Here is a 22,704-nt window from a genome sequence, read left to right on the forward strand (position 1 = left end):
ATAGAGAGCAGAGCAGCAGAAAGAAGTTCCACCTGCGGTCAGCAGCCTACCTCTGCTGATGCCTGCCCTCCAGGTTTCAGACTAGCTCAGCCAGTCCCACTGTCACATAACCCAAGCCCTTGCAACAAATCTCTTCATATGTACATCTCCTATTGGTCCTGTTGTTCTGATTGAATCCTGACTAATACAGAGAGTGTGTAAAGTGAGGACAGAAAAGCTGAGAAGGCTCTGGAAAACATGACCATTTAAGAAACACGAGAGGAAGAGGAGTCTGTGCTGTAGACGAGAAACCCCAAGGATGTGGCAGGAAGTGAAGGACAGGGTGATATCAGAGAAAGTGAAGGGCGTAAGACTGGTCGAGTATGCCAAATCTCCACAGAAATCAAGGGACAGTCAGCCTGAAATGAGCAGCTGAAACGTGATGTTCTAGCTTTGGTAAAGGAGCTTCAGGGAGCGAACCCAAGTACATGGGGCTGAGGAACAGGTGGAAGACAAGAAAATGAAGAAGAAGGTTTATCCCTCCAAGAAACTTACCTACAACACACAGGAGGATGAAAAGACATTAGCTAAGGGAACTCAGAAAAATGGAAGGGTCGTGGATATTAATTACCTGTAAGATGACAGATGCTTGAGTATGTCCAGATGCATAAGGGACAAAAGCAGTGAAGAGATTACAAATAGCGTAGAAAGGGGATAGCTAACACAGCAGAGACCTCAGGAGAGCTGGAGATGATGAGATTCAACTCTCAGGAGCAGGGATTTGCTCTGGATACAAAGAAGGAAACATCGCCACAGAGATGGAATGATACAAGGCAGGGCAGCTGCCAGTGCACGTATGTAGGAAGAGCATTCCCAGCAGCTAGACTCTAGCGTCACAGTGAACTACTGAGTTAAGACCATCCCCTGACCATGACGGAATATGGTCAGGGAGAGGGTTTAGGAATTAGTGCCAATGAAATTAGTTTGAGGTTCTTTTTGTTGGTTCCTTTTTTTTTTTTTTTTTTTTTTTTTAGTGACAATTGGGAAAAGAAATCGGCTCTTTCTGGAAATAGGAGAGAGACATAAAAGCACTAGGCAGACTTGGGGTCAGATACACTTGAAGGCGGTGACTTTGCCTTCAAGTGTATCTTTACAAAGATAAAATTGATTTTATTCAGCAGCATTCAATTTGCTGGGAATAGGAATAGGAAGATAAGGTACAGGCTTGATCCAGGGTCGAGGTTCAGACAACGGCAGAAGGACAAGAAGGCAAGGCAGCCGAATGTATTGTCAAGAGAGACTGCAGTGATGGTTTATGGTGCCCAGGCGAGGTAAGAAAAAAAAGAGCATCTGGGAGAAAATGAAGGGCTGCCTGGTAAGAAAGTATCCACAGGTCTGCAGAAGTGGTATAGAGGGCAATGAATTCAACAGTAAACCAAAGCACAGGCTCTGGGGTCAGGCTGGCTCCACAATCAGCAAGGTGCGACCTTGGTCAGTTTATTTAATCTTACTTTGCCTTCATTTTCACCATCTGTTAAATGGGGATGGTAAGACACCTATAGTTGTGAAGAGTAAATAAAATGATTCACGTGAAGTAGGAGCTTTACCGGCCTGGCATATATTTAGTGTCCCTTGGGTTCTGGTCATGTCCGCTGGGAGAGGAGACAGTCATATGCATGGAAGTTGTGGGAGAATGGTTTAAGATGTCACAGGTGAGACTGCCTGGCAAGTTCCAGGATGTGGGTGTGGGTGGGCATCACAGCATTCACTGCAGGGGACCTGCACAGGAAGAGGTGGAGAGAACACAGGCTTAGGATCCTAAGTGCTACACCCACGGGCACACCCGAGGTGTCGTAAGAGCCAAAGACAGAGATCCAGGGCTGAGGTAAGAACCTCCCACCCCAGGACCACAAACCCCAAAGCCTGGTGAGAAGAGAGGCTGGTTTTCACAATGAAAAGTTACTATGCCCTAATATTAGGCAGTTATGGCAGTTGGTACCTATGAAATGATGAAAACACTTGAAATTATAAATATATTCAGAGGGTACTGGGCAGCATTTCAGGCACCCAAGATGGGAAAGCTATTTGTAAGACAGGTCTAAAAATAGTCAAAGCTTTTTCCACAACCCTAACTTCCTCCCCAGGTCTGAACTGGCCATCTCGGACCTGCACCTGCCCCAACATCCAAGCATCTTTAGAATGATGTCCTAGATGACTGAACCATGCCCCTTTTCAATGTGTAATATTTTAAAATAGTGTCCTCTCAAAAGTGATCCTCCATCTTTTCAAGCAGTGTTGCTTAGCTCTCAACATCAATTATAAAAACTGCATATGAATTCCTCACTCCGGTTCTGCTCTCAGTCCTGGTGTGTACACCATAGCCACCTCTCTCAAGTCTTCAGTTCCTTCTTCTCCCGAATGAAATAAACCCACATCCACCAACTTTTCTTTTGAGGTTTTATTTTTCAACTCTTTGACCATCTCTCAGTCTTAACCAACTCCAAATACTCCTTAATCCTCTTAGCTATAGATGTAAGCAAACTAATGTTTCAGTACATTGGCATTCCAGGATGATAGTGAAACTCCTCACTTTTCCTACTTCATCTCCAAGTAGTTGGGAGTGGAGTGGGAGGACGGATGATGTTACATGAACTAGCTAACTTCTTTCGTATTTTTAGCTAAATGTATCTCCTTTTAACAAATTTTAGCCCTGGATATCTTTTGGATACACACACACACACACATATATATAATTATATATTGCATATGTTATATAAATATATGAATAATTAGTAAGTGTACTATATTATTATTTATAATGGTGATTATTCATTATGTATAATTACATGTAATTATTATATATATTTATATTTCATTTCTACTTCTATTTCTTCATATTCATATTTGACATTAAAATCCTAGTTAATCTATAATTCTGTTTTCATTCTGACATGTCTACTGTTCCCCATAGGGATGTCTCTGCACATATTTTAGGATTCTTCATTCCTTTTGATCCTACTCTGCAGGGCTATATAAACAGTTGTTAAGCAACTAAGAAGCTCTTCCCAAACTCAAAACTTCAGGTGCTCATTCAAATAACAATAAGATGTATTTATTTTGCTCATGCATTTAAATATGATATAAGTAGGAACAGAGTTGTTGTTTTTCCTTAGCATCTTCTTCTTGTGTAATAATGTTTTATTACAAAACAACAGCCTGTGAACCAAAGATCTCCTAAAAATTTTAATTGTAATTGAGAACACAGCTGTCTTTTCTTTTGGTTGCTATAATCTTCTCTCTAATGGAGAGCAGCCCTGAAATTACTAATGACTTGGAAAAACAATGTGCTTTTAAAATATTTTCTCCCTCTGTAGCCTTTACTCATCACAGATAGAATGCCTATAAAATGCAATACACAATTATGGAAACCAAGGCTACCAAGCTACAAACACTAATTGTAGGTGAAATGAGCTTTATAATATATATTTGGAGGCTTAAAAGATGGGTTTTAGTTCCAGAGCACAGATGAAGATAAAAGACCTGACATTCTCAAACCTAGATAGACAGATAAATGGGCATTTTTTTATTATGATGATTTCCCAAGACTCATGCTACTATAGGTAATGTTCTTAAGGTTCATAATAAATAAAGAGCTAAACTAAAATTAGAATTAAAAAACAAAAACGTAGTTTTTCTTCATCCCTTCAATGTCCTTGAAAAGAGTGACTTATGTCCCTTATTTTACAGGGACGTCTCAAAGGAATGTAAGCTCCTTATTCACTCTTAAAGGTGTATTTCCAAAGCATTAACTCTCCCAGAAAGGGAAATACATATCTATCAAAGGGCACCCAGAGCAAAGTTGGGATTTTTTTTCTTTTCTTGTTTTCTTTGTTGAAAGAGGTCAAAATAAGAATCACATCACTTACCAGAAAATTAGCAGATATAGGTGGATATTTGGGTATTTATAATTAGAAGTTGACTTCAATGTAATGCCACCAAAGAACAATAAAATAGAACCATCGGTTTCTCTCGGTGGAAAATAAAAAGTAAAGCAATTTTTGAAAACCTCCACAACCCACAGTTTAGAGGATAAATATTGGCTGGCTTATTTACAAAAATCACTGATATTCTAAATAAATGAGATAACATTTCAGTACTAAAAGGGCTCATGCGTGATACCAACAACCCTAAATAGTATACTGGCTTTTGCTCATAAACCATAATCCCAATCTGATGAGTCACAGAAAATTCTGAATATCTCCAGTGCATTCGATGGGCCTGAATTTTACCTTAAGAAATATTTGCAAAGGACAGAACAAAGTGCTCTGAACTGGCGCGGGCAACCAGGCAAAAAAGCCAGGAAAAGGAACTAGCTTCCCTTCCAGAAGACGCTGACATTCCTCCACGCCCTAGTACTTTCCCTGACCACAGTTCTTAGTAGGGGTTTGGTTAGGGGGGAGGGGGGGAACGGGAAGGGGGAGTGGAGGGTCATTCAAATGCTCAAAACGCCCCTGGCTGTTCGATTCGCCCCCTGTGAACCTCGCAGTTCCCCACCCAAAACCCTTCCAGGAAATCCTTTACTTCAAGGAGGCCACCCTCTGAGAATCTCCAGAGTCCTGCACGGAGGGCAAGGAGTTTCCGCAACCTGGAGGGAGCCGCAACCGCCGGTCCTGGCGGCAGAGCCGGACCTTCCCTCCCGACCCCAGCCACTGCGGCGCCCGGGCCCCGCACTCACCGGATGATCACGAACATGACCAGAGAGTTGCCCACCAAGCCCACGACAAACACCACGGAGTAGACAGCCGTGATGATGACAGGGATGGCGGGAGAGATGTGCGCGGACTCCAGCGGCGCGCCCTCGGATCCCCCGCTGCTGTTGCCGTCAGTCTCGGCCCAGCCCGGCAGCCAGCCGCTGCCGTTCGGGAGCAGGCAGGTGCTCTGGGAGCAGGTGGGGCCCGGCTCCCCGCGGAAGATCTGGACCGGGGACTCCATGGTCAGGCGGCTGCAGCTGGAGGGCAAGCAGAGGCAGAACCTGCAGGGCCACGAGAGCGAGAGAACCAGCTGGACCCGGAGAGGCAAACTTTGCCCGCCCACCGGCCAGCGCGCGGAGGCCAGCAGCCCGGGGAGCCCGGGACCCGCTGATGCCCACCCCGGCGCACGTCCCCAGAGGCGGAAAAAGGAGGGCGGACATCTCGCTGCAGCTGAGTACTGGTGAGGCGGACAGCACTGGCTCCTCTTCCCGGGCTCCTGAAATCCCCTCCAACCCTTTCCTAGGCACGGTCCCCTGGTGGAATTGTCCCCAAACTGCTGCTCTGAGCCCCCAGGAACAAAAAGCTCTCGAGCACAAAGCCCTCGCTCCCCAGGACTGCTCCTCGAAAGTCAAAAGCCCAAAGCTCACCTCCGGCTCCCGGAGACCCGCACAGTGGTCCAGGGGACGTCCTGGTCCCTACGGAACCTCGCGCTCCCGGGGCCGCTCAGCTCTCGGAGTCGCCGCGCACCCGCAGCCTAGCGCTCTGGCAGAGGCACCTTTTCAGTCGAGCTCGGTCGCCGCGCTCAGCGCGCGGCTCCCACGACCCGCGGCGGCTCAGCCAGGCCTTTGCTTCTAGGAGTCGGCGGGCTCACTGGCCGGTTGGGTGGAGAGCTCCAGGGCGCCCCGCCCCGGGCCGCGCCCCGCCCCACCCCGTCCCGCCCACCCAAACCCAGCCCCGCGCCCCCAGCTGAGGCTCAGGGAGCACCAACTACCCAGAGCCTCAATCAGCCTCTCTTGGATGGCCCTAAGACTGAGCTGCTGTGCCGCTTAGCTTTAGTAATAAGGAAGGGTGTGCCTCAGTGCGAGTATGCATCTGGATTATTCAAAATAAAGTCTAGAACTACTGTGGGCCTCATTCTCCAGACAGGTCTTCTTTCAAGAGAGGAGAAAAAGCATACTTTTATTTGAATGACCCATCCAAATAAAGTAGCAAAATAATCCAATTAGAATAAGACCAGGTCATAAGATATTAATGATTTAGTATACATAAATAGAATATTCCTGTGCATTCTATTCCTTCTAGTCTTCTCTGAGATGACACACAGACTGCACCTTACAGGTATTACCTATATTTCGTTGTATTACCTGCGAATGAGTAAAACACTCTCCTTAGTGTTGGCCAGGGAGTTGACAATGTCTCTTTCTCTTTTTTTAATCCCTGCAATCATCACTTTTCTGTCCCTAGGGTGACTTCTCTACGAAGCCCCCAAGAACCTGAACTCCCATAGAGGAATTCAGTCATCATTTCTGTGCTTAACTCCACCAGTAAAGGATTGCTGTCAGATTCTGCTGGTGAAAGACACCCTCAGGCAAAGAGACCCAGGAGACAATGAAGAAAAGGAAGGAAGGCCAAGGTAAGTTGCACAGGGGAGCCAGGACTCAGCCACTGAAGTGAAGGTCCTGAAGGACATTGGGGAAGTTCCCCTCTCCCAACTGGGTATGGGAGTCAGGATGCTGATACAGTCATTCCATTCATCAGTTGACTGCAGAAGAGAGCTCTTACCTTGTTCAAGATATTGTGACCCCCAGAGATGAACCATGAGAGACTATGAACTCTGAGAAACAAACTGAGGGTTTTAGAGGGGAGGGGGGTGGGGGGATGGGTTATCCCGGTGATGGGTATTAAGGAGGGTAAGTACTGAATGGAGCACTGGGTGTTATACACAAACAATGAATCATGGAACACTACATCAAAAACTAATGATGTAATGTATGGCAACTAACATAATAAAATAAAATAAAATAAAATAAATAAAATATGAAATAAAAATATGAAATAAACAAATGTGAACTGAAAAAAAACCAGATGAATGGAGAAAAAAAAGATATTGTGACCCCCAAAGAGGCATTTGACCACCAGAGTCTTAACAACAACCTCAAAATGCACAGCTCTTCTTAGCAATTTGATTCAAAGAACAACAGGAAAGCTCTCCTTTGCCCAACAGAATCCCTCCAACCCTGGGATCATTGGTGTTTTGAAAATTATTATCAAATCTTATATCTTTTTAGGTTTTGATTGCAGATTTTCATTAGAAGATGACAAAACATCAGAATGATGGGATCTCCATGTGTCTGAGGGTCCTTCTCTGTTAGGAAGATGGCAGATGAATCATCTCCATGTGTCTGGGGGCTTGTTTCCTGCCAGAGGGATCCCAGACTATCATCAAACCAACCTAGGAAGACATTTTGTTTGAAAACTAAGCAGTATCCAAATAAGAAAGAAAGTAAAAATAGTATGTTAAAGTAAAATAGCTAAGAAAGACAGAATTATCCATCTATCTGTCTACTACCTATTTATTTATGATTTCATGCATTCAACATACACACAACTGTCTGTGCAACACACTTTTGAAAGGGTGTTTACAATATCTATCCTCCTTTTGCACTCACCACATTGGTTAATTTTTGTTGTTGTTGTATTTAGCACACAGGTGGCTCACACAGCTGGTAACATTACTGAGTTGGCTCAAACACAGGTGTTTCTGTTTCTTGCAATATGCTGATTGCACAGAATGATTTCATGTAAGGGAGCAAATGCAGAGCCACTCTTCCCCAAAAGACAAAATATATATAGAAAGGGTTATTTGGCAAGGACAAAAAAGAAGAACAGGAAAGGTATTACTTGAAAAGATTTAGGTAAAGTTGTTTTTTTCTTTTTTAAGATTTATTTATTTGAAAGAGAGAGCATGAGTGGGTGGGGGGGCAGAGAGGGAGAGGGAGAACCAGACTCCCTGGTGAGCAGGGAGCCCAATGTGGGGCTGGATCCCAGGACCCTGAGATCATGATCTGAGCTGAAGGCAGAGGCTTAACCAACTGAGCCACTGAGGTGCCCTAACAGTTTTAAAGAGGTAAAAAAACTTTAAAGACATTTCCAAGTTGGTACAATTCCAATAACCTGAACTTTTGCTCTCCCTGTACGTCTCATATCTATACATAGTGTATGTGTATGGAGAGGTTTGCCAGGTACTTCTATAATGAAAGCAGAATGCAGAACTCAGCCTGGGACTTCTAAATTATAAGATGATGTTCTCATTCTGATCACCAATAAGAAACCTCTACTAGTTGGGACAGTCTTTTGAAGGCAAAAATTACTAATTATGATAAAGGCAGTTTTGTTTCATTTGAGTACTCCTATTTTTTTTTCTTTTTTACCAAACTAATGGCCAAAATAAAGTGAAGCCAAAATGGGCAGAGCATTAAAAAACCTTCAGGCAGTTGCGGTTGCCAGGGGAACCTCGCTTGTGTCTCTGAACACAGTGAGGAAGTCCACTTATGTGGATTCAGGTTGTCAGGAGTATGAGATTTTATCATAATATTGGAGAAAAGCGAGGAGGGGCAGAGCAAGATGGCAGAGGAGTAGGAGACCTGGATTTCGTCTGGTCTCAGGAATTCAGCTGGATAGGGATCAAACCATTCTGAACACCTACAAACTCAACAGGAGATAGAAGAAAAGAATAGCAGCAACTCTCTGAACAGAAAAGCGACCACTTTCTGAAAGGTAGGACGTGCGGAGAAGTGAATCCGAGGTGATATTCGGGAGAATAGACGGCGGGGGAGGGGGCCTCCGTCGGCCACTTCTGGCAAGTGATAGAGCCGCGGAGCTTAAAATCGGAACTTTTAGAAGTCTGCTCCGCTGAGGGATGTAGCTCCAGTGGCTAAGCGGGGGGTGGAACCCTTGTGGGACAGTGTGGTCTCAGGACCCTCGGGGTCACAGAAAGACCGGGGGTGCCTGAGTGCAGCAGAGCTCCCAGGTATCAGAGAAGGGAAGCCGGCTGCAGAGGCAGAGCCAAGGCGTGGGCTCTCAGCTCGGGGTTGCCATAAACCATGATCCGGGGCACAGTCGGGCCACTGCTCCTCCAGCAGGGACCCAACAAGCGACAGATCCGGGGAGACTCCCCTTCCTCCCCTGGAGGAGTGGCGAGGGAGCACACCACAGGGATCTGCTGGGTTTGGAGACTCCACACCGAGTCGGGTACCAGAGATAGAAATGCTCGGTCACAGGCTGGGTGAGCACAGAGTGCGGCCGGAGACCGGGGAGACAGGAGTGACTGACTGCTTTTCTCTGGGGACGCACTGAGGAGTGGGGCCCCAAGCACTCGGCTCCTCTGGGGCGGAGATTGGGAGGCCGCCATTTTCACTATCCTCCTCCAAAGCTGTACGGAAAGCTTGCAGGGAACAAAATCTCCTGAGAGCAAACCCGAGCAGATTACTTAGCCCGGACCGGGCAACGGGGGGCAATTCTGCCTCCGGCAAAGACATTTGGGAACCACAGCAACAGGCCCCTCCCCCAGAAGATCAGTGAGAACAGCCAGCCAAGACCAAGTTTACCGATCAATAACAGCAGAACTCCAGCACTAGGGGAAAAATGCACAGAGAATCCATGGCTTTTTTACCATGATTCTTTAGTCTTTCAAAGTTAATTTTATTTTTAATGGTCTTTTTTTTTTTTGAATTTTTCTTTTTCCCTTTTTCAACCAACATCTTATCAATCCCTTTTTTAAAAAACATTCTTATTTTTCATTTTTAGAGTCATATTCTATCCCTTCATAGTAGTTACCCTTATTTTTGGCATATATATATATAAGTTGTTCTCTCTTTAAAATTTTGAGATACAGCTTCTTCTAACAGATCAAAATATACCCTAAATCTCTAGTGTATGGTTTTGTTCTACTCTCCTGCATGATCACATTCTCTCCCTTTTTTTTCTTTTTTTTTTAAATCCTCTTCTTTCTTTTTTCAAACAACTTCTTATCAATTCCTTTTATAAAATTTTTTATAATTTTTATCTTTACAGTCATATTCCTTCCCTTCATCATATCAACCCTTCTTTTTGTACATATATAAGTTTTTCTTTCTTTAAAATTTTGGGAGGCACTTTCTTCTAACAGACCAAAATACACCCAAAATCTAGTGTGTGGCACTGATCTATGCACCAGCCGGATCATATTTGATCATATTCTGTTTTTTGTTTTGCTTTGTTCTGTTTTTGTTTATTTTTATCTTTTTCTTTTTCTTTTTCTTTTTCTTTTTTCTTTCTTTCCCTTTCTTTTCCCCTGGCTTCAGTTTTTTCTGATTTGTTTAAAGTATATTTTCTGTGGACGTTGTTACCCTGTTAGCATTTTGTTCTCTCATTAATCTATTCTCTGGACAAAATGACAAGATGGAAAAAATCACCTCAAAAAAAAGAACAAGAGGTAGCACCGACTGCCAGGGACCTACTCAATACGGACATGAGTACGATGTCGGATCTAAAGTTCAGAATCATCACTTTAAAGCTACAAGCTGGGCTTGAAAAAAGCATGGAAGTTATTAGAGAAACCCTTTCTGGAGAAATAAAAGAAATAAAATCTAACCAAGTTGAAATCAGAGAGGCTATTAATGAGGTGCAATCAAAAATGGGGGCGCTAACTGCCAGGATAAATGAGGCAGAAGAGAGAATCAGTGATGGAGAAGACCAAATGATGGAAACTAAAGAAGCTGAGAAAAGAGATAACTACTGGATCACGAGGGGAGAATTTGAGAGATAAGCAATACCATAAGACGAAACAACATTAGAATAATTGGGATCCCAGAAGAAGAAGAAAGAGAGAGAGGGGCAGAAGGTATAATGGAGCAAATTGTAGCAGAGAACTTCCCGAATTTGGGGAAGGAAACAGGCATCAAAATCCAGGAAGCACAGAGAACCCCTCGAAAATCAATAAAAATAGGTCAACACCCCGACATCTAATAGTAAAACTTACGAGTCTCAGAGACAAAGAGAAAATCCTGAAAGCAGCTGCAGAGAAGAAATCTGTAACCTGCAATGGTAGAAACATTAGATTGGCAGCAGACCCATCCACAGAGACCTGGCAGGCCAGAAAGGACTGGCAGGATATATTCAGAGCATTAAATGAGAAAAATATGCAACCAAGAATACTATGTCCAGCTAGGCTGTCATTGAAAATAGGAGGAGAGATAACAAGCTTCCAGGACAAACAAAAACTAAAGGAATTTGCAAACACGAAACCAGCCCTACAAGAAATATTGAAAGGGGTCTTCTAAGCCAAGAGAGAGCCTAAAAGTAACATAGACCAGAAAGGAACACAGACAATATACAGTAACAGTCACCATACAGGCAACACAATGGCACTAAATTCATATCTTTCAATAGTTACCCTGAATGTAAATGGGCTAAATGTCCCAATCAAAAGACACAGGCTATCAGATTGGATAAAAAAACAAGACCCATTGAGATGCTGTCTGCAGGAGACTCATTTTAGACCCAAAGACACCCCTAGATTTAAAGTGAGGGGGTGGAAAACCATTTACCATGCTAATGGACACCAAAAGAAAGCTGGGGTGGCAATCCTTAATTCAGACAAATTAGATATTAAACCAAAGACTGTAATAAGAGATGAGGAAGGACACTATATCCTACTTAAAGGGTCTATCCAACAAGAAGATCTAACAATTGTAAATATCTATGCCCCTAACATGGGAGCAGCCAATTATATAAGCCAATTAATAACAAAAGCAAAGAAACACATTGACAACAATACAATAATAGTGGGGGACTTTAACACCCCCCTCACTGAAATGGACAGATCACCTAAGCAAAAGATCAACAAGGAAATAAAGACTTTAAATGACACACTGGACCAAATGGACCTCACAGACATATTCAGAACATTCCATCCCAAAGCAACGGAATATACATTCTTCTCTAGTGCCCATGGAACATTCTCCAGAATCGATCATATCTTAGGTCGTAAATCAGGTCTCAACTGGTACCAAAAGATTGGGATCATTCCCTGCATATTTTCAGACCACAATGCTTTGAAACAAGAACTCACTCACAAGAGGAAAGTCAGAAAGAACTCAAATACATGGAGGCTAAAGAGCATCCTACTAAAGAATGAATGGGTCAACCAGGAAATTAAAGAAGAATTTTTAAAAATTCATGGAAACCAATGAAAATGAAAACACAACTGTTCAAAATCTTTGGGATGCAGCAAAGGCAGTTCTAAGAGGAAAGTATATAGCAATACAAGCCTTTCTCAAGAAACAAGAAAGGTGTCAAATACACAACCTAACCCTACACCTAAAGGAGCTGGAGAAAGAGCAGCAAATAAAGCCTAAACACAGCAGGAGAAGAGAAATAATAAAGATCAGAGCAGAAATCAATGAAATAGAAACTGAAAGAACAGTAGAACAGATCAACGAAACTAGGAGCTGGTTCTTTGAAAGAATTAACAAGATTGATAAACCCCTGGCCAGACTTATCCAAAAGAAAAGAGAAATGACCCAAATCAACAAAATCATGAGTGAAAGAGGAAAGATCACAACCAACAGCAAAGAAATACAAACAATTATAAGAACATATTATGAGCAACTCTATGCCAGCAAATTAGATAATCTGGAAGAAATGGATGCATTCCTAGAGATGTATCAACTACCAAAACTGAACCAGGAAGAAATAGAAAACCTGAACAGACCTATAACCACTAAGGAAATAGAAACAGTCATCAAAAATCTCCCAACAAACAAAAGCCCAGGGCCAGATGGCTTCCCAGGGGAATTCTACCAAACATTTAAAGAAGAATTAATACCTATTTTTCTGAAACTGTTCCAAAAAATAGAAATAGAAGGAAAACTTCCAAACTCGTTTTATGAGGCCACCATTACCTTGATCCCAAAAACAGACAAAGACCCTGTCAAAAAGGAGAATTACAGACCAATATCCTTGATGAACATGGATGCAAAAATTCTCACCAAAATACTAGCCAATAGGATCCAACAGTACATTAAAAGGATTATTCACCACGACCAAGTCGGATTTATCCCTGGGCTGCAAGGTTGGTTCAACATCCACAAATCAATCAATGTGATACAATACATTAACAAAAGAAAGAACAAGAATCATATGATCCTCTCAATAGATGCAGAAAAAGCATTTGACAAAGTACAGCATCCTTTCTTGATCAAAACTCTTCAGAGTATACGCATAGAGGGTACATACCTCAATATCATAAAAGCCATCTATGAAAAACCCACAGCGAATATCATTCTCAATGGGGAAAAACTGAGAGCTTTCCCCCTAAGGTCAGGAATGCGGCAGGGATGTCCACTATCACCACTGCTTTCAACATAGTATTAGAAGTCCTAGCCACAGCAATCAGACAACAAAAAGAAATAAAAAGCATCCAAATTGGCAAAGAAGAAGTCAAACTCTCACTCTTTGCAGATGATATGATACTTTATGTGGAAAACCCAAAAGACTCCACCCCAGAACTGCTAGAACTCATACAGGAATTCAGTAAAGTGGCAGGATATAAAATCAATGCATAGAAATCAGTGGCATTCCTATACACAAACAACAAGACAGAAGAAAGAGAAATTAAGGAGTCGATCCCATTTAGAATTGCACCCAAAACCATAAGATACCTAGGCATAAATCTAATCAAAGAGGCAAAGAATCTGTACTCAGAATACTATAAAATACTCATCAAAGAAACTGAGGAAGACACAAAGAAATGGAAAAACGTTCCATGCTCATGGATTGGAAGAACAAATATTGTGAAGATGTCCATGCTACCTAGAGCAATCTACACATTCAATGCAATCCCCATCAAAATACCATCCACTTTTTTCAAAGAAATGGAACAAATAATCCTAAAATTTGTATGGAACCAGAAAAGACCCCGAATAGCCAGAGGAATGTTGAAAAAGAAAAGCAAAGCTGGTGGCATCACAATTCCAGACATCCAGCTCTATTACAAAGCTGTCATCATCAAGATAGTATGGTAATGACACAAAAACAGACACACAGATCAATGGAACAGAATAGAGAGCCCAGAAATGGACCCTCAACTCTATGGTCAACTAATCTTTGTCAAAGCAGGAAAGAATGTCCAATGGAAAAAGGACAGTCTCTTCCACAAATGGTGTTGGGAAAACTGGACAGCCACATGCAGAAGAATGAAACTGGACCATTTCCTTACACCACACACAAAAATAGACTCCAAATGGTTGAAAGACCTCAATGTGAGACAGGAGTCCATCAAAATCCTAAAGGAGAACACAGGCAGCCACCTCTTCGACCTCAGCCGCAGCAACTTCTTCCTAGGAACATCGCCAAAGGCAAGGGAAGCAAGGGCAAAAATGAACTATTGGGACTTCATCAAGATAAAAAGCTTTTGCACAGCAAAAGAAACAGTCAACAAAACCAAAAGACAACTGACAGAATGGGAGAAGATATTTGCAAATGACATATCAGATAAAGGGCTAGTATCCAAAATCTATAAAGAACTTATCAAACTCAACACCCAAAGAACAAATAATCCAATCAAGAGATGGGCAGAAGACATGAAGAGACATTTTTCCAAAAAAGGCATCCAAATGGCCAAGAGACACATGAAAAAGTGCTCAACATCACTCGGCATCAGGGAAATCCAAATCAAAACCTCAATGAGATACCACCTCACACCAGTCAGAATGGCTAAAATTAAGTCAGGAAACGACAGATGTTGGCGGGGATGCGGAGAAAGGGGAACCCTCCCACACTGTTGGTGGGAATGCAAGCTGGTGCAGCCACTCTGGAAATCAGTATGGAGGTTCCTCAAAAAGTTGAAAATAGAGCTACCATACGACCCAGCAATTGCACTACCCGGTATTTACCCCAAAGATACAAATGTAGGGATCCGAAGGGGTACATGCACCCCGATGTTTAAAGCAGCAATGTCCACAATAGCCGAACTATGGAAAGAGCCAAGATGTCCATCGACAGATGAATGGATAAAGAAGAAGTGGTATATATATACAATGGAATATTATGCAGCCATCAAAAGGAATGAGATCTTGCCATTTGCAACGACGTGGATGGAACTGGAGGGTGTTATGCTGAGCGAAATAAGTCAATCAGAGAAAGACATGTATCATATGACCTCACTGATATGAGGAATTCTTAATCTCAGGAAACAAACTGAGGGTTGCTGGAGTGGGGGGTGGGGTTGGAGGGTTGGGGTGACTGGGTGATAGACACTGGGGAGGGTATGTGCTATGGTGAGTGCTGTGAATTGTGCAAGACTGTTGAATCACAGATATGTACCTCTGAAACAAATAATGCAATATATGTTAAGAAAAAAAAAAAGAAGAAGATAGCAGGAGGGGAAGGATGAAGGGGGGGATATTGGAGGTGGAGACGAACCATGAGAGACGATGGACTCTGAAAAACAAACTGAGGGTTCTAGAGGGGAGTCCGGTCGGGGGATGGGTTAGCCTAGTGATGGGTATTAAAGAGGGCACGTTCTGCATGGAGTACTGGGTTTTATGCACAATGAATCATGGAACACTACATCAAAAACTAATGATGTATGGTGATTAACATAACAATAAAAAATAAAAATAATATTGGAGAAAAGCTATAAAATAGAGAGGAAAAATAAACTGCTAAAATGCTATACACTATTATGCACTGATATAAAGCACATGTTATTAAACTTACACTTTATCACTACCTGCCATTCTGCTCAGTGCTAAAACTATGCTTACAACTGTAAGTACTTTTAAAGCTGAAAAATGTGTTTTCAGTGATTCTTATTGCTTCATGCTATGAAGTGTCTTGGGTGGTGGGTACTTTGGCATTTCTATTGTATAGACTACGGACCCTGCCAGTAAACTGATCAGCTGGCTTTGTTGTGGCTCTAAAAACAGACATAAACCTGCACTAAGTATAAGCTGAAGGCAGCAGCTACATTTGCTTAAGACCCTAGGTGTGGCCAGTGCAGCCTAAGAGGAGCCAGAATGCAGCAGGCTCCAGGTCCATCACTGATCAGTTATTACTGAATGTTCCCAAGTGGCAGGTGAGAAGGCAGGACTCGAGGGAGTAACAAGACAAAGGCAATCTTTTCCCAAGCAGGTTATGCAATCTAGTGTGTGAGACAGAACTTAATTTTTTAAAATTTTATGAATAATTAATTAATAACAAGTAGAGTTAACTGGTGTTTTATAGGAACACTGTTTAATAAAACAAGGTGGTCAATGACCAATGCAGCAAGTTTGTGCAAAGTAAATAAAAGGCTCCCTTTCTTCAAGATGCTATTGGCAAATTGCCATAATAAAGATGTAAGTCCCCTTCGTGTCTTTGTCGTGAAGACATCCTGTGAGCTATTGCAAGTGTACAGCCTGTGCATGTTTAGGGGGGCCCTGAAGACCAGATGTCAGGGAAACTTCCTCATGACAAAAGCATCAGGGAGGTCCTTCAAGACCAACTAGTGTTGAAGCTGACACTTAAAGACTGCAGGTAGTTCTCCAGGTGAAGAGGAAGAAAGGGACATTCTAGGCAGGGACATTCTAGCATATGTGAAGAACATGCATGAGCAGGAGTGGAGCACATTTATGGAACTGACGGGAGTCCAAGGTATCTGAGCCTGATGACCAAGGGAAGTGTGGCACAAGATAAAATGGCAGTCAAGGTCAAGATTACACTGAGCCCTGGGGCACCTGGGTGGCTCAGTCAGTTGAGTACCTGACTCTTGGTTTCCATTCAGGTCGTGATCTTGGGGTTCTGTTATCGAGCCCTGTGGGCTCCACACTCAGCACAGAGTATGCTTGGAATTCTTTCTCCCTCTCCCTCTGCCCCTCCTGCTTGTGCTCAATCTCTCCCTCTCTCTCTCTCTCTCTCTCTCTCTCTCTCAATCTCTGTCTCTCAATCTCTCTCTTAAAGTAAATAAACCTTAAAAAAAAAAAAATTACACTGAGCCCTAACAAATAATATGGTGAAGATTTTGGATTTCAACATAAGATACATGAAGAGACATGAAGAATCTCAGGCAGGAGAATAATATGCTCAGATTTGGGATTTTTGAAATATCACTTATGTTTAATTTGTAGACTGTATTGGAAGGGACAAGAGCAGATGTGACAAGTCCCATACTGAATCGGCATCCTGTACTGTTACCACTAAAAGGCACCTTAGTGTGACACATACCTGCGTATTATATAAATGAGGGATAAAATGAGGATTTTCCCATGGTCACGGAGCTGAGTCTTAAACCTGAAACTGCTAACACCGAACCACTTGATCGAACTGAATCCACAGATTTGAAATTCAGTGTCAGTCCCATGTCAGGTGCTAGGGTGGGGAGTGAGAGAAATATGGCAACACAAGGCAATAAATGGCTCATGGTGGCATGTTCCCAGTGTTAGCAGCACTGATGGTACTGAGGTGAGAGCCAGGTGGAGGTTGGAGGAAGACATAAATGGAGAGTCCCAAGGACAATGGTACACAGACTGAGGGGTTATGAGTAGATTGCAAGGTGGCAGTGGTGGTTAATGGGTTTGCGGAGGGTGTATTTGAAGACCAAACAGTAGTAAAACTACTGTAATGGTCTAGGTGAGAGATGATTTAACCCTAAAGCAAGGTAATTGTTGAGCAAGTAGGGAACATGATAGTTTTGAGAACCATTTAGGAAATTAAATTGGCAAAACTGGTAGTTTTAAAATGAATATAGAAGTTAGGGAAGAGGAAGAGCCTGGGATTACTTTAGGCTTATGCTTGGGTGACCAAGTGGAGGACGGCACATTAACTGAAATAAGAAATATAGGAGAAGTCACAGCAAGCTTGGAGGAGAATGTAGTGAGCCCAGGTTTTTCAAAGCTGTGTTTGAGGCACCCATGAGGCATTTGTTTGTGTATGTGGTACAGGATCACATACAAGGTCACATGTGGGGATAGTTGGTATTGGAGAGATGAAGGACAGTTAGAGCTAAGGACAGGAATAAGGGTGCCAGGGTGAGGATGGTAAGAAAGGCAAGCTGATGAGACAATGCTGAGAAACCACACCATAGGGATAGGGATCTCACAAAGAGGACTGATAATAGGCATAAATGAAGGAGGAGAAAGAGAAACAGAGTCAGGGAAATCTAGAGAAGAGAGAATTTCAAGGAGAGGTGATCAACAGTGTCCACATGACAGAGAATGTAAAATAAGATACTTGACAAAGAAAAAGTCACTGGGGGCCTGACATTATTTATAATTAAAGGTGTGCTTTCTATTTGAGCATTAGAACAGAAATCAGCAGACAATAAAACATAATGAAAGTCTGAAGAGCCACTTGAAATTAGGGTTCTCTGTTGAAGGAACTCTTACTCTGGAGGTTAGGACTACATCAACTGGCTAGTGGAAAAGATACCTGCTTTCTGCCCCGCCCAAGGCCATTCCTCACTTTGGATCTCACTGTGGGCACAGACAGGGTCCCTACTGGGCCAGTCTGCAGGTGAGAGAACAGTGCACACTGTGGGGTGGGAGATGTCCTCTCTGTATTGACAAGGTCCCAGGCTGTCAGCTTATGTGATGTTCAGGAGTCAAGGGCCCAGCTCTGAGGCAGGAGAAGACCAGCTTTCCTGTTTCCCCAGAACCATGTGGATAATCTCTGTTTGCCCCTACATATCCACTCTCTGTCTTCTTCACCCTGCTCTGTGTCTAGAAATTACTGGTTGGGTCCAGGTATGGGAGGCGGCCTGCCAAGAGATCAGAGGGCAGGTGGAGAGTGAAGTCCTATTTTTGTCCCAAGGTTTTCCCACCAGTGTCCTCTGTCAGCCTGTTTCCCCTGTGAAGGCACAGCTCCTGCATGGCAGCCCCCTCTACACAGCTGCCCTCTCAGAGTTGCAAGAATTCTTCCTTCCTTTTGCCCTTCATGCCAAAAGATGGAAAAACTCCCTCCCTCCTGCTTCTCTCACTGAGGTACTCAACTCATCCTTTCCTGATTTCCTGCAGCTCTTTCCACACCTTATAAATATCCTTTTATTAGGAGGGCACTTGTGATAAGCACTGGGTGATGTATGGAAGTGTTAAATCACTCTATTGCACACCTGAAACTAATATAACACTGTATGTTAACTAACTGGCATTAAAACAAAATTTTAAAAAAAATAAATTTTCTCAGTTACCAGGTTTACAGTAACTCTCGGGACCCACATTCCCCGATTCACAAGGATTTTTGCTAATTATACGCACCCTGCTGCAAGGAGGGATCTGGGCAGAAGCAACTCATATGTTACCCTGGTCACGCTTGACCCACAGTCACAGAGAAGGAAGTTGGTTGTAACTTTCTTTCAGTTCATTTTAAAACATTATACTTTTGTGTTTGATAATCTGCCTTCCTAATGCCCTAATTAACTGAAGAGATACTGTCTTGCCCAGCCTTGACTTTCTTGGCTCACCTTTGAGTTGTTCTAGAATGGATGAAACAATGCATTAGTGCCACAAAACAACATCAATGCAAAGTCTCCCAAGAAGAGATTTCTTCTCCCTTTTAATCATCAACATTGTGTGTGTTTCCATTGAGGTTAAAACATACTCCAACTCCACATACTGTAGGTCATGACCAGACTGGGTAGTGAACAAGGGGTGTCCTCACTGGCTATTGTGGAGAGACATGGCCAACTGATCTAACCCTGCCAGGCCATGCGATCACACATATCGAAGCCACATTGTGTCTCAGCTCATTAGACACTATGTGAATTATTTGTAGAAATTAGAAAATTTTCATGTGACTCCCAGTAATATCATATCTCATATAATTTTGTCTAAAACCTTTTGCAGAAACATGTTAGAATTTTAAGAGATTCTTTTCTCTTTTTCTCTTTGTTTGGTGTGTTTTCTGTCAAACCAATGGATCCCTAGCACCTTACATTAACACCTTACATGAATTGTTACTAGGACTGCTATTCTGGGAATTATGCTCTCTTCCCAGTGTTTGTATGCCCCTCATTTGGCTTAGAAGACACATAGTAAGAAGGGAATCCTCCCAGGGGATGCTTTTCATAGATATTTCCTGAACCATCTCTTCATCTCTGATGCAATCCACCCCAAATTGGTCTAGAGAAGAGGAGGGTGCCTCTCCACTTCCATCTTTACTGCCCCCTCTTTACTTGAAAACACTGGTCTGGAGTACAGCTGGAGGCACTTCAGATCTTCAACTACTGAGAGCTGAATCAGAAGAGCCATTTTAAAAACATGAGCATATAATTTGTATTGCTCATAGTTCATACAGTTGTCTTATGATTTCACTTTATGCATAAAAACATGAGTTTCAAGGGAGAGCAAGAAGGTCAGGAGTTTTTAATTCAGAAATAATCATAACTACTGAGGCACAACGTAGCAAGCAAGGACATTTAGGGCAGGTTTATAAAAGCCTGTCAACCGAGGAATTGACCGACAGCTAGTTTGAAAGATAACTGGTTTCCCAGGAACTGAGGGACTCTTTGCTCCCAGAAATAGCCACTTTCTGTCTTCCCCCTGAATGGCTCAGGATAAGCTGAACAGACACCCCAGAGTGTAGCCAGTACATGCCGCAAACACAAACCCTCATCCTCCCCACTCATCTGGCTCACTCAACCTCACCAAACTCACTGTTCTATATGCCAAGAGTGGAAAATATTTTGATTTTATAAGTATTCATAATGGTATTACTGTCTATATTCCCAATATAGTATCTGGCATCTACAAAACATATATTGACTGAATGAATTAGGAATAATGGCGGGTTATAAGTTACATTTCACAATAAAGAAGCAAAAGTGGATGGATGGGCTTGAGACCAGAAAAGGTGCTGACAGAATCTTAGCATGTGTTTGCAAGTTAGCATTAACTTGAGACAGTGGTTACATTTGATTTAATATCACCTTGGTGATATTAAATACTTTAATAGCATTTTCTTTCCCTTTTTCTTATGTACTCCTTAAAGCAAAATTATGAACAAAGTGACAGAACTCAAGGGATAATAAATCTGAAGAAAATAAGCTGGTAGTTTCCTTTGAATCTTAGGTAGCATTATGTACATTTATTAAGATCAATATACTCACTGAGCTTAATAGAATTTCGAAGTTCATGACTCCAAAGAGTTTAGACTCAGAATAAGCTTTGTATTTGAAGGCAATGCTTGCCAAAAGTGTCACGTGTTTTGCAATAAATTTCACAATTACCCAGTTAGCACTGAGAGTCTAGAAATAAAATCTCCTGAGTGGAGAAGCCACAGTAACTCCTGAACATCTCTGACTGACTCCTTCGTTTTATAAGAAAAAGAGCTCCAATTTCTAGCATTTTTACAGCATATGCCATTAAAACTAAAGGCTGTGGACTACACTCAAAGGATGATATTTGAAAAGGGGATCAAATCTTAGTTCTACAAACTACAAAAGAAAAAAAAGTACGGAATGTTTGAATAATCCTCACTAAGAAAGAGATAATTGCCATAATATATCAGGTGACACAGAGGTGAATTTTCTTTGCTTTTAGTCCTGGCGTCTTCTTCTCCCTCCTCTCGACCCCAGTTTAACAGAAAGTGAAAGCAAAAACATTTGAACAGCAGAGGGAGTAGGTGCTATAAAATATTACTTTGGGTAAAGAGATAAAAGCAAATAAAAATAGAATTCACATATAAAAATTTGCAGCAATACAGGAAAACAAACCCAGTTTGACTTCAAAGGTACTGTTTTTTACTGATTTCAAAATCTTTGCCGTATATCAAAACCTTTGATTTTGTCAAAGTATTTCATATGATAATATTTCATTTGGATATGATAATTTCTATGTTCTTTATAGGCAGAATAACCCTATCTCTATTTTATGATTAAAACACAGGCTCCAAGGTTTTAAGCCACATAACCATGATCATTTCATAAGTGGAGGATCCAGAAATAGAATCATTCTTTTGAATCCCCCCCCAGTGATCTTTTCACCTCTCCAGGATGCACAAAAATTTTAGTTTGAATGAAGGCAGAGATGAGTCATGGGAGTAAAATTAAAAAGTGAGAAGAATGTCAAGTATTCGCTCTAACTTTGAAGTATGAATTGTGGCTTCATTGTCTATTGTGCAAGAGCTAGTTAATATATTTTATGAAACAGAGACTAATGGTCACAATGGGATTTATTATGAAAAATTTCACCAATGTTAGTATGTTAAACTCCCCTAAAAAGGGGTTATATTTAGACAACTACAGTAAGTAGAAGGAAAGACTAGTCAGTTCCACAGTAAAGTCAAAGAAAGACACTGAATAAGTGTCATACTGCAAATATGTTTATTTGAAGAAAAGTAATTGATATGAACAGGATTATATCACACATGTGAAAGTAATACAATTAAAAATATAGTACAATTTATCAAGTTTAGTTGGTAAACATTAGCAAAATATCATTTATAGTTTAATATAGAAAAAGATTCTTTTTTATTGGTTTAAAAAGATTATTACTTGCTTTAGTAATATGAACCAAAAATCCAAACTGTTTACAAAGGTATTGAGAAGTTTTGCTCCTTCCCATCCTATCTTTATCTCCCCTATTCTATCCCTACCTCATACAAGTAAACTACTTTTTATTTTATTTTATTATGTTATGTTAATCACCATACATTACATCATTAGTTTCTTTTTTTATTATTATTATGTTATGTTAATCACCATACATTACATCATTAGTTTTTGATGTAGTGTTCCATGATTCATTGTTTGTGCATAACACCCAGTGCTCCATGCAGAATGTGCCCTCTTTAATACCCATCACCAGGCTAACCTATCCTCCCACCCCCCTCCCCTCTAGAACCCTCAGTTTGTTTTTCAGAGTCCATCGTCTCTCATGGTTCATCTCTCCCTCTGATTTCCCCCTTTCATTCTTCCCCTCCTGCTATCTTCTTCTTTTTTTTTTTTTTTTAACATATA

At 41.8% G+C, this 22,704-nt stretch overlaps 1 protein-coding gene across 4 annotated transcripts in view; it reads right to left on the minus strand.

Annotated features, from left to right (window-relative positions):
* Positions 1 to 22,704, minus strand: part of OPRK1 (opioid receptor kappa 1) — a 126,377-nt gene that overhangs the window by 26,822 nt on the left and 76,851 nt on the right. For 2 of the 4 annotated variants that reach the window (XM_032421723.1, XM_032421724.1), the window contains one exon: positions 4,715 to 5,011. In XM_032421723.1, the coding sequence (XP_032277614.1) occupies positions 4,715 to 4,971 (257 nt within the window). In that variant the 5' untranslated portion in view covers positions 4,972 to 5,011. Of the gene's footprint in view, positions 1 to 4,714; positions 5,012 to 5,377; positions 5,590 to 22,704 lie in introns of those variants that run through there. The other 2 variants (XM_032421725.1, XM_032421722.1) reach the window with 2 other exon arrangements.

The sequence above is a fragment of the Phoca vitulina genome, unplaced genomic scaffold (genome assembly GCF_004348235.1).
Source record: "Phoca vitulina isolate PV1807 unplaced genomic scaffold, GSC_HSeal_1.0 scaffold25, whole genome shotgun sequence".
NCBI lineage: Eukaryota > Metazoa > Chordata > Mammalia > Carnivora > Phocidae > Phoca > Phoca vitulina.